The sequence below is a fragment of the Pelophylax lessonae genome (genome assembly GCF_965119305.1).
Source record: "Pelophylax lessonae genome assembly, chromosome: 8".
In the NCBI taxonomy this organism is placed as follows: domain Eukaryota; kingdom Metazoa; phylum Chordata; class Amphibia; order Anura; family Ranidae; genus Pelophylax; species Pelophylax lessonae.
The window spans coordinates 672,417-685,082 of NC_138775.1; the positions used below are offsets into that span (position 1 = coordinate 672,417).

Consider the following 12,666-nt stretch of genomic DNA (forward strand, 5'->3'; position numbering starts at 1 on the left):
TACATCTCCCATGGGCCCACATCTACCATGGGCCTACATCTACCACGGGCCTACATCTACCACGGGCCCACATCTACCATGGGCCCACATCTACCATGGGCCCAAATCTACCATGGGCCCAAATCTACCATGGGCCCAAATCTACCATGGGCCCACATCTACCATGGGCCCACATCTACCATGGGCCCAAATCTACCATGGGCCCAAATCTACCATGGGCCCAAATCTACCATGGGCCCACATCTACCATGGGCCCACATCTCCCATGGGCCTACATCTCCCATGGGCCCACATCTACCATGGGCCTACATCTACCATGGGCCTACATCTACCAGGGGCCTACATCAACCAGGGGCCTACATCAACCAGGGGCCTACATCTACCACGGGCCCACATCTACTATGGGCCCACATCTACCATGGGCCCACATCTACCATGGGCCTACATCTACCATGGGCCCACATCTACCATGGGCCTACATCTACCACGGGCCTACATCTACCACAGGCCTACATCTACCACGGGCCTACATCTACCACGGGCCTACATCTACCATGGGCCTACATCTACCATGGGCCCACATCTACCATGGGCCCACATCTACCATGGGCCCACATCTACCATGGGCCCACATCTACCATGGGCCCACATCTACCATGGGCCCACATCTACCATGGGCCCACATCTACCATGGCCTTACATTTGCCATAGCCCTACATCTACCATGGCTCTACAAGGATCATAGCACTACATCAGCCATGGCCCTACATCTACTATCGACCTACATCTACTATAGACCTACAACTATCATGGTCCTATATCTGCAATGGCCCTACATCTACCGTAGATCTGCCATGGCCTTACATATGCCATGGCCCTACATCTACCTTGGACCTACAACTATCATGGTCCAGCATTTGTCATGATACTACATCTACTATGGCCCTACATCTACGATGGCCCTATATCTACTATGGCCCTATATCTACTATGGCCCTACATCTACAATGTAAACCTCTGTAAACACAATTTTGGAAATCTTTATTTAGGATAAAATCGACAATTCTCACCGAGGAAAAGCAGATTATTATACTCCCTGCCTTTACTTTGTTTCTTCCAGGGGCCCCGGAGAGCCTCCATGAGCTGGATGAGAAGGGTCCTCCTTATTCCAGGTAGGTCACCTCTGGATTTGTTACCTGCAGCTTCTCGTTATGTTTCTGTGATCACAGGCAGAAGACATTGACTGTAGAATGAACATTTATTACACTTTATCAGGCAGAGAAATCAGGGGGCATCTAAAGCCACCGAGGAATCCTTTCCTCCACAGAGAATCCCTCAGATTGCTTTTCTATGATTCTGAGGTGTCACAGTCAGGGACTTTTTGAAGTCCTGTTGAGGGAGGTGGCCCAGTGCTCTGCGAGGGGCCGATGCCTGGAACCCGGGAACTCACCGGCTTTGTTTTATTGGCTCTAATTCAGGATGCCGGGCCGGACCAAGGGGTAGGCAGAAAAGACAGCCGCCTTGGGCGCATCAGCAGGAAGGAGGCAGAAAAATTACAGGAGCTGCAACCCATGCTGCTAAAGTAAAACCCGATTCCAAAAAAGTTGGGACAATGTACAAATTGTGACTAGTCCAGAATGCAATGATGTGGAAGTTTCAAAATTTAATATTTTATTCAGAATACAACATAGATGACATCAAATGTTTAAACTGAGAAAATATATCATTTTAAGGGAAATATAAGTTGATTTTAAATTTCATGGCATCAACACATCTCAAAAAAGTTGGGACAAGGCCATGTTTAGCACTGTGTGGCCTCCCCTCTTCTTTTTATAACAGTCTGCAAACATCTGGGGACTGAGGAGAAGTTGCTGAAGTTTAGGAATAGGAATGTTGTCCCATTCTTGTCTAATACAGGCTTCTAGTTTCTCAACTGTCTTAGGTCTTCTTTGTCACATCTTCCTCTTTATGATGGGCCAAATGTTTTCTATGGGTGAAAGGTCTGGACTGCAGGCTGGCCATTTCAGTACCCGGAACCTTCTTCTACGCAGCCATGATGCTGTAATTGATGCAGTATGTGGTCTGGCATTGTCATGTTGGAAAATGCAAGGTCTTCCCTGAAAGAGACGACGTCTGGATGGGACATATGTTGTTCTAGAACTTGGATATACCTTTCAGCATTGATGGGGCCTTTCCAGATGTGTAAGCTGCCCATGCCACACGCACTCATACAACCCCCATACCATCAGAGATGCCGGCTTCTGAACTGAGCGCTGAGAACAACTTGGGTTGTCCTTGTCCTCTTTAGTCCGGATGACATGACGTCCCAGTTTTCCAAAAAGAACTTCAAATTTTGATTGGTCTGACCACAGAACAGTTTTCCACTTTGTCACAGTCCATTATAAATGAGCCTTGGCCCAGAGAAAACGCCGGCGCTTCTGGATCATGTTTAGACATGGCTTCTTTTTTGGCCTATAGAGTTTTAGCCGGCGATGGTGAATGGCACGGTGGATTGTGTTCACCGACAATGTTTTCTGGAAGTATTCCTGAGCCCATGTTGTGATTTCCATTACAATAGCATTCCTGTATGTGATGCAGTGCCGTCTAAGGGCCCGAAAATCACCGCCATCCAGTATGGTTTTCTGGCCTTGACCCTTACACACAGAGATTGTTCCGGATTCTCCGAATCTTTGGATGATATTATGCACTGTAGATGATGAGAACTTCAAACTCTTTGCAATTTTTCTCTGAGAAACTCCTTTCTGATATTTCTCCACTATTTTACCCCCCAGCATTGGGGGAATTGGTGATCCTCGGCCCATCCTGACTTCTGAGAGACACGCCCCCTCTGAGAGACACGCCCACTCTGAGAGACACGCCCCCTCTGAGAGACACGGCCACTCTGAGAGACATTCCACCTCTGAGAGACACGCCCACTCTGAGAGACACGCCCACTCAGAGACACGCCCACTCAGAGACACGCCCACTCTGAGAGGTTCTTTTTATACCCAATCATGTTGCCAATTGACCTAATAAGTTGCAAATTGGTCCTCCAGCTGTTCCTTATATGTACATTTAACTTTTCTGGCCTCTTATTGCTACCTGTCCCAACTTTTTTGGAATGTGTAGCTCTCATGAAATCCAAAATAAGCCAATATTGGGCTGACATTTCAAAATCTCTCACTTTCATCACTTTCAACATTTGATATCTTATCCACATTATATTGTGAATATAATGGAAGTTTATGAGATTTGTAAATTAGTCCATTCCTTTTTTACTCACAATTTTTACAGTGTCCCAACTTTTTTGGATTTGTAGTTCACAGCACATGGGGGGGGGGGGGGGTGAAGGGCACACGTTCACCTACTTGCCTCAGGTGCCATGAGGATGCCCGTTACTATATGGAATTCGTGGGGCAGCCACCAGAAAGTCAGAGACAGCGATGGGCTTCATTCCTAGAGCCAAGCTTAAGGTCTTTCCATGTTTGGCCTTATTGTAACTTTTATTTCTGGAAAACTTCAACCCAATGATTATAATCTGGTCCTGGGTAGAAGATGGCGACCAATGTGTGCGATTCTGCTGCATCAGAGAGTCCAGAAAGTGACTCAATCTGTAAATATAACGATAAGAGAACCGATCGTTTCTATCTCCAGGAATACAGACATCACCGAGGACCGGGCCAGAGAGGCAATACTCCGCCATCTGTCTGCCCGATGCTGCTGCCACCCACCCAGAGCCGAGGAGCTGGTCATTAACAGGTTAACCCAGATGCCCCTGTACAGAGTAAGTGCGATTATTCACATAGAATGAAGTGTCAGCCTTGTGGGGGAATCAGAAGAGAGCAATGGAAACAAATATCTATCACTTCATTATTTATTACAGGAACTTCTACAGCGCTTTACATATGCACTATTATATCAAAAGTATTGGGACGCCGGCCTTTACACACACATGAACTTTAATGACCCCCCAGTCTTAGTCCGTAGGGTTCAATATTGAGTTGGCTCCGCCCTTTGCAGCTATAACAGCTTCAACTCTTCTGGGAAGGCCGTCCACAAGGTTTAGGAGTGTCTATGGGAATGTTTCACCATTCTTCCAGAAGAGCATTTGTGAGGTCAGGCACTGATGTTGGATGAGAAGGCCTGGCTTGCAGTCTACGCTCTAATTCATCCCAAAGGTGTTCTATTGGGTTGAGGTCAGGACTCTGTGCAGGCCAATCAAGTTCCTCCACCCCAAACTCACTCATCCATGTCTTTATGGACCTTGCTTTGTGCACTGGTGTGCAGTCATGTTGGAACAGGGAGGGGCCATCCCCAAACTCCTCCCACAAAGTTGGGAGCATGAAATTGTCCAAAATGTTTTGGTATGCTGATGCATTAAGATTTCCCTTCACTGGAACTAAGAGGCCAAGTCAACCCCTGAAAAACACCCCCACACTATAATCCCCCCCTCCACCAAATGATTTGGACCACAAAGACACGGATGAGTGAGTTTGGGGTGGAGGGACTTCAATGGCCTGCACAGAGTCCTGACCCCACCCCGATAGAACACCTTTGGGATGAATTGGAGAATTGGAGCGGGCACTGGGAGCCTGGCCTTCTCTCCAACATCAGTGCCTGACCTCACAAATGCACTTCTGGAAGAATAGAGAAACATTCCCATAGACACTCCTAAACCTTGTGGACGGCCTTCCCAGAAGAGTTGAAGCTGTTATAGCTGCAAAGGGCGGAGCCAACCCAATATTGAACCCTACGGAGTAAGACTGGGATGCCATTAAAGTTCATGTGTGTGTAAAGGCAGGCGTCCCAATACTTTTGGTAATATAGTGTATATAGAGAGGTGTCCCAATACTTTTGGTAACATAGTGTATATAGAGAGGGGTACCAATACTTTTGGTAATATAGAGTATATAGAGAGGTGTCCCAATACTTTTGGTAATATAGTGTATATAGAGAGGCGTCCCAATACTTTTGGTAATATAGTGTATATAGAGAGGCGTCCCAATACTTTTGGTAATATAGTGTATATAGAGAGGCGTCCCAATACTTTTGGTAATATGGTGTATATAGAGAGGCGTCCCAATACTTTTGGTAATATAGTGTATATAGAGAGGCGTCCCAATACTTTTGGTAATATGGTGTATATAGAGAGGCGTCCCAATACTTTTGGTAATATAGTGTATATAGAGAGGCGTCCCAATACTTTTGGTAATATAGTGTATATAGAGAGGCGTCCCAATACTTTTGGTAATATGGTGTATATAGAGAGGCGTCCCAATACTTTTGGTAATATAGTGTATATAGAGAGGCGTCCCAATACTTTTGGTAATATGGTGTATATAGAGAGGCGTCCCAATACTTTTGGTAATATGGTGTATATAGAGAGGCGTCCCAATACTTTTGGTAATATAGTGTATATAGAGAGGCGTCCCAATACTTTTGGTAATATAGTGTATATAGAGAGGCGTCCCAATACTTTTGGTAATATGGTGTATATAGAGAGGCGTCCCAATACTTTTGGTAATATAGTGTATATAGAGAGGCGTCCCAATACTTTTGGTAATATAGTGTATATAGAGAGGGGTCCCAATACTTTTGGTAATGTAGTGTATATAGAGAGGCGTCCCAATACTTTTGGTAATATAGTGTATATAGAGAGGTGTCCCAATACTTTTGGTAATATAGTGTATATAGAGAGGTGTCCCAATACTTTTGGTAATATAGTGTATATTGTACAGTCCCTGCCCTCCAGGAGCTTACAATCTAAGGTCCCTAACTCACATTCATACATACACATACTGTGGACAAGTTAGACCATAGCCAATTACCCTCCTAGCATGTCTATGGAGTGTGGGAGTAAACCCCACGCAGACACAGGGAGAACATGCAAACTCCATGCAGGTAGTGTCGTGGTTGGGATTCGAACCGACAATCCCGGTGCTGCCAGGAGGAAGCGCCGACCACTCAGCCACTCTGCCCTGAATTCACTATCAATATGAAGAGAAGATAAATGGAGCAACATCCAGGCAATGTTCCCGAGAAGAAGCATGAAACATACCCCCCCCCCCCCCAAAATAAGCCCCCATACAGAACATAACCTGAATATCTCACCCTCCGGTATCAGCCCCCCCATAATTTGTACTCTTTGCCTTTCTAATTGAATGTACCATCAGGACATCACACCCCCAATATGACCCCCCATGGTAGACAATTCCCTGCTCCCGGCCTCTCTCCCCCTTTCTGACCCCTCCCCCCCCCCACCAGACTATTACATTACTGGATATGGAAGTTCATTGCTCAGGTGGGGGTGAAAGGGGGGAGGGGTGGTATAAGGATTTATGAAACTCTTCCCGATTTAGGAAAATTTTAGTCACTCACACCTTGTTCTTCTGGCTTCCAGTGGGCGGAGTATTATTGAGTACAGGATAGGCTGGTGGAAAAGGGGCGGGGACTTTGAAGTGTCATGTGATGTATAATGATAGCTATGGGAAGTCATGCAATGTATCCAAAAAGTATCCAAAAGTATCAATCACAGAAAAGAAGAATTTCTAATATGAATCTTTATATCCCAGTACAGGCTGCAGAGCTTCACAGAGAGCCGGCAGCAGGAGAAGACCAGCCAGCCGTATACTGGTGAGTGGATGATATTCCCAGTCATATACTGGTGAGTGGATGACATTCCCAGTCATATACTGGTGAGTGGATGACATTCCCAGTCATATACTGGTGAGTGGGGGATATTCCCAGTCATATACTGGTGATTGGATGATATTCCCAGCCATATACTGGTGAGTGGATGACATTCCCAGCCATATACTGGTGATTGGATGATATTCCCAGCCATATACTGGTGAGTGGATGATATTCCCAGTCATATACTGGTGAGTGGATGACATTCCCAGTCAATATACTGGTGAGTGGATGACATTCCCAGTCAATATACTGGTGAGTGGATGACATTCCCAGTCAATATACTGGTGAATGGATGACATTCCCAGTCAATATACTGGTGAGTGGAGGATTTTCCCAGTCAATATACTGGTGAGTGGAGGATATTCCCAGTCAATATACTGGTGAGTGGATGATATTCCCAGTCATATACTGGTGAGTGGATGATATTCCCAGCCATATACTGGTGAGTGGATGACATTCCCAGTCATATACTGGTGAGTGGATGATATTCCCAGCCATATACTGGTGAGTGGATGACATTCCCAGCCATATACTGGTGAGTGGATGACATTCCCAGCCATATACTGGTGAGTGGATGATATTCCCAGCCATATACTGTGTCCCCTCTGTTTCTCCTCTGTGTCTCCCCTGTGTCCCCTCTGTTTCCTCTTTGTGTCCCTGTGTCCCCTCTGTGCCTCCATGTCCCTTCTGTGTCCCTCCCATGTCCTCTGTGTCCCCTCTGTCTCCCCCCTGTGTCCCCTCTGTTTCCCCTCTTTGTCCCCTGTGTCCGCCCTGTGCTCCCCCTGTATCCTCTCTGTGTCCCCTCTGTGCCTCCATGTCCCTTCTGTGTCCCCCTGTGTCCCCTCTGTGCCCCCCCTCTCTTATCTCCTTTGTTTCCCCTCGGTGTCCCTCCTGTGTCCTCCCTGTGTCCCCTCTGTCTCCCCCCTGTGTCCCCTCTGTTTCCCCTCTTTGTCCCCTGTGTCCCCCCTGTGCTCCCCCTGTATCCTCTCTGTTTCCCCTCTGTGTCCCTCCCATGTCCTCTGTGTCCCCTCTGTCTCCCCCCCCCCTGTAGATATTCACCGTCCCCTCATTATCCCGGCGCTCATTGTCAGGAGAAGAGAAGGAAGTGACGGGAAATTCAAAAGTTTACACTGGAATCGGAGAAAAGGGAGAATTTTCCTAAGGGGACTTCTGGTGATAGTTGTCTAAAAAGGGGCTCCCCCCCCCATATTGTAGAGATTTATTCTGACTTCCTGTTGTGTCTCTGAGACAAGAAATGAAGAGAAGTTTCCACAATGTGACACAGACAGCAAAAATATAAAAATAGACCGGGGGGGGGGGGGGGGCATTGGGCTTTGGTTTTCCCTTTTCTATGAAGAAAACTAAATTTCAGCTCTCGCCCCCCAGAGAGCACAGCGGGGTCCCCATTTCCTCCATCGCTCCGATTATTCAACACACTGAGTTTTATTTAGGAGAATGAGGTAATAATATTCGGACAAACAAAGCTTTCATTTGCTAATATTTCCTTTTATTATTTTATTTTTATGAAATTCAAATATAGAAAAAAGTATCAAAAGTTAAAAAAAAAACATTTTTTCTGCATTGATCATCACGAGTTATAAATATTGTTACTGCCGATAAAAAGTATTTCTTTTATTCTATCGTTGTTTCCTTTGAAATTTGATTATTATTCTACAAAATATTTACAAACAAAGATCCTTCTTTTCCCTCCATATATTGGTGAGGAGGAAATAACGATATCTGAGCTTTCTCATCCTATGTGGGTGCAGGTCAGAGACTGGACAAAGCAAACCGAGGAGCCCCCCCACAGCTATGGAACATCCGAGTCCAGACCCCCAAAATGTTTCAGGACGGCGCCGAGAGAATTCCCCTTCCACATTCTTCAGAGCTGAAGGTGAGCCGATCGATATTACAGATCAGAATGTATGGGAGAGAAATCTTCTCTTCCCTTCCCTTCCCTTTTCTTCTCATCTCTACTCTTCTCTCTACTTCTCTTTTCTTTTCTCTTTTCTCTTCTCTATTGCCAAAACAGTTGGGTTTGTAAGGGGCGGGGTTATTGGGTAATATGAAGGGGAATGGGGAGTCCATGTAAAGGATTTTGTAGTCCTCAGTTTTTCATGTCCCTCTCAGTCTGTCACATATTGTGCAGCTTTTTTCACCATTGGCTCTTCATCTCCCAGTAGGATTTGGAGTTTCCTCTTCTTTTCTATAGAAATTAAGTCTCTTCTATAGGATGAAAGTGGAGAGTCTCTGGAAGTGAGTGTCCCTCACTGATGAGTACTTGGGGCACTGTAGCAGGAAGTGGTCCTCATCCTCCAGGACCCCCTGGTCACACTGCTGGCACAATCTGCTCTCCCTGGGCTTGTAGGTCTGTCTGTGCCGTCCTAATTCCATTTCCAGTCTGTGGACGCTCAATCTGTACAGGCTCAGGGTCTGTCTATCTGTGGACGCTCAGTCTGTACAGGCTCAGGGTCTGTCTGTCTGTGGGCGCTCAGTCTGTACAGGCTCAGGGTCTGTCTGTCTGTGGGCGCTCAGTCTGTACAGGCTCAGAGTCTGTCTGTCTGTGGGCGCTCAGTCTGTACAGGCTCAGAGTCTGTCTGTCTGTGGGCGCTCAGTCTGTACAGGCTCACGGTCTGTCTGTCTGTGGGCGCTCAGTCTGTACAGGCTCAGGGTCTGTCTGTCTGTGGGCGCTCAGTCTGTACAGGCTCAGGGTCTGTCTGTCTGTGGGCGCTCAGTCTGTACAGGCTCAGAGTCTGTCTGTCTGTGGGCGCTCAGTCTGTACAGGCTCAGAGTCTGTCGGTCTGTGGGCGCTCAGTCTGTACAGGCTCAGAGTCTGTCTGTCTGTGGGCGCTCAGTCTGTACAGGCTCAGAGTCTGTCTGTCTGTGGGCGTTCAGTCTGTACAGGCTCAGGGTCTGTCTGTCTGTGGGCGCTCAGTCTGTACAGGCTCAGGGTCTGTCTGTCTGTGGGCGCTCAGTCTGTACAGGCTCAGAGTCTGTCTGTCTGTGGGCGCTCAGTCTGTACAGGCTCAGAGTCTGTCTGTCTGTGGCGCTCAGTCTGTACAGGCTCAGGGTCTGTCTGTCTGTGGGCGCTCAGTCTGTACAGGCTCAGGGTCTGTCTGTGGGCGCTCAGTCTGTACAGGCTCAGGGTCTGTCTGTCTGTCTGTGGGCGCTCAGTCTGTACAGGCTCAGGGTCTGTCTGTCTGTGGGCGCTCAGTCTGTACAGGCTCAGGGTCTGTCTGTCTGTGGGCGCTCAGTCTGTACAGGCTCAGGGTCTGTCTGTCTGTGGGCCCTCAGTCTGTACAGGCTCAGGGTCTGTCTGTCTGTGGGCGCTCAGTCTGTACAGGCTCAGAGTCTGTCTGTCTGTGGGCGCTCAGTCTGTACAGGCTCAGGGTCTGTCTGTCTGTGGGCGCTCAGTCTGTACAGGCTCAGGGTCTGTCTGTCTGTGGGCGCTCAGTCTGTACAGGCTCAGAGTCTGTCTGTCTGTGGGTGCTCAGTCTGTACAGGCTCAGGGTCTGTCTGTCTTTGGGCTCTCAGTCTGTACAGGCTCAGAGTCTGTCTGTCTGTGGGCGCTCAGTCTGTACAGGCTCAGAGTCTGTCTGTCTGTGGGCGCTCAGTCTGTACAGGCTCAGAGTCTGTCTGTCTGTGGGCGCTCAGTCTGTACAGGCTCAGGATCTGTCTGTCTGTGGGCGCTCAGTCTGTACAGGCTCAGGGTCTGTCTGTCTGTGGGCGCTCAGTCTGTACAGGCTCAGGATCTGTCTGTCTGTGGGCGCTCAGTCTGTACAGGCTCAGGGTCTGTCTGTCTGTGGGCGCTCAGTCTGTACAGGGTCAGGGTCTGTCTGTCTGTGGGCGCTCAGTCTGTACAGGTTCAGGGTCTGTCTGTCTGTGGGCGCTCAGTCTGTACAGGCTCAGGGTCTGTCTGTCTGTGGGCGCTCAGTCTGTACAGGCTCAGAGTCTGTCTGTCTGTGGGCGCTCAGTCTGTACAGGCTCAGGATCTGTCTGTCTGTGGGCGCTCAGTCTGTACAGGCTCAGAGTCTGTCTGTCTGTGGGCGCTCAGTCTGTACAGGCTCAGGGTCTGTCTGTCTGTGGGCGCTCAGTCTGTACAGGCTCAGGATCTGTCTGTCTGTGGGCGCTCAGTCTGTACAGGCTCAGGATCTGTCTGTCTGTGGGCGCTCAGTCTGTACAGGCTCAGAGTCTGTCTGTCTGTGGGCGCTCAGTCTGTACAGGCTCAGGGTCTGTCTGTCTGTGGGCGCTCAGTCTGTACAGGCTCAGAGTCTGTCTGTCTTTGGGCTCTTGTAGCACCTCCAGGTATGGGGCAGTTTGTGGTCTCTCTGCAGTGATTGGTAAACAGTTCGTTTCTTCGAGTTTGTTATTTCATTTCTCCATTCAACAAATTTTTCTTTGGAATATTTCATTATGTTTTTTATTTGTGATTTTGTCAGGCCAAATTGTTGGGAGTTTGGGATAGACAAGGCGATGATGAGTTGTTGCAGACCGGCAGGCTTGGGCTGGTTCTTATTGGTCAGTAGGGCCTTATGGCGGTACGAGTCAGGGCTGCTGTTTTGTAGATGATCCCAGAATGATAGCGCCCTCTTCTGCAGGCACTGTTAGAGGAGCTCCGGTGGACTTGGAGGAGGGGCTTGCAGAATTCCAGATGGAATATTTCTGTCTGGTTGGAGTCCCATTGTGATTGGTCTGGGTAGGTGACAGGACCCCAAATCTCACTGCCGTAAAGGATTGGGGTGATGACGCTATCTAAGATTCTAAGCCAGACTCTCACTGGGGGTTTTAGGTGAGACATTTGTCTCCTGATGGCATAGAAGACTCTGCGTGTCTTTTACTGCCTCTATGGCTGGCTTGAAACTTCCTGATTGGTTGATTTCTAGGCGGAGGTAAGTGTAGCTGTTAGTTTCCTCAAGAGTGCGATAGTTTAATGTACATGAAGAGCTCTTTGAGTTCTTTCTATGGAAGATCATGATTTTTGTTTTCCTTGAATTGATTGATAGTGTTCTCTCTCTCTCTCTCCCTCCTCTCTCTTTCTCCTCTCTCCCCTCTCTCCTCTTTTTCTCCACTCTCTTTTCTCTTCCCCCCCCCCCCCCCCTCGCTCACAATACATACAGGTCCCTCTCAAAAAATGAGCATATTGTGATAAAGTTGATTATTTTCTGTAATGTACTGATAAACATTAGACTTTCATATATTTCAGATTCATTACACACAACTGAAGTAGTGAAGCCTTTTATTGGTTTAATATTGATGATTTTGGCATACAGCTCATGAAAACCCAAAATTCCTATCTCAAAAAATTAGCATATTTCATCCGACCAATGAAAGAAAAGTGGTTTTAATACAAAAAAAGTCAACCTTCAAATAATGATGTTCAGTTATGCACTCAATACTTGGTCGGGAATCCTTTTGCAGAAATGACTGCTTCAATGCGGCGTGGCATGGAGGCGATCAGCCTGTGGCACTGCTGAGGTGTTATGGAGGCCTAGGATGCTTCGATAGCGGCCTTCAGCTCATCCAGAGTGTTGGGTCTTGCGTCTCTCAACTTTCTTTTCACAACATCCCACAGATTCTCTATGGGGTTCAGGTCAGGCCAATTGAGCACAGTAATACCATGGTCAGTAAACCATTTACCAGTGGTTTTGGCACTGTGAGCAGGTGCCAGGTCATGCTGAAAAATGAAATCTTCATCTCCATAAAGCTTTTCAGCAGATGGAAGCATGAAGTGCTCCAAAATCTCCTGATAGCTAGCTGCATTGACCCTGCCCTTGATAAAACACAGTGGACCAACACCAGCAGCTGACATGGCACCCCAGACCATCACTGACTGTGGGTACTTGACACTGGACTTCAGGCATTTTGGCATTTCCCTCTCCCCAGTCTTCCTCAGGGTCCGGTCACCTCTTCTCCTTGTGCAGCGTTTTCTGCCACACTTTTTCCTTCCCACAGACTTCCCACTGAGGTGCCTTG

The 12,666-nt window shown here is 47.7% G+C and overlaps 1 protein-coding gene across 1 annotated transcript in view; it reads left to right on the forward strand.

Moving 5' to 3' along the window:
- Nucleotides 1-939: 939 nt before the first annotated feature.
- Nucleotides 940-12,666, forward strand: part of LOC309561684 (protein SSUH2 homolog) — a gene marked incomplete at its 5' end in the record, with an annotated part of 31,320 nt that continues 19,593 nt past the window's right edge. The window contains 4 exons of the mRNA XM_082265672.1: nt 940-1,009; nt 1,121-1,172; nt 6,578-6,633; nt 8,463-8,587. Of these exons, the coding sequence (XP_082121798.1) occupies nt 940-1,009; nt 1,121-1,172; nt 6,578-6,633; nt 8,463-8,587 (303 nt within the window). The remainder of the gene's footprint in view (nt 1,010-1,120; nt 1,173-6,577; nt 6,634-8,462; nt 8,588-12,666) is intronic.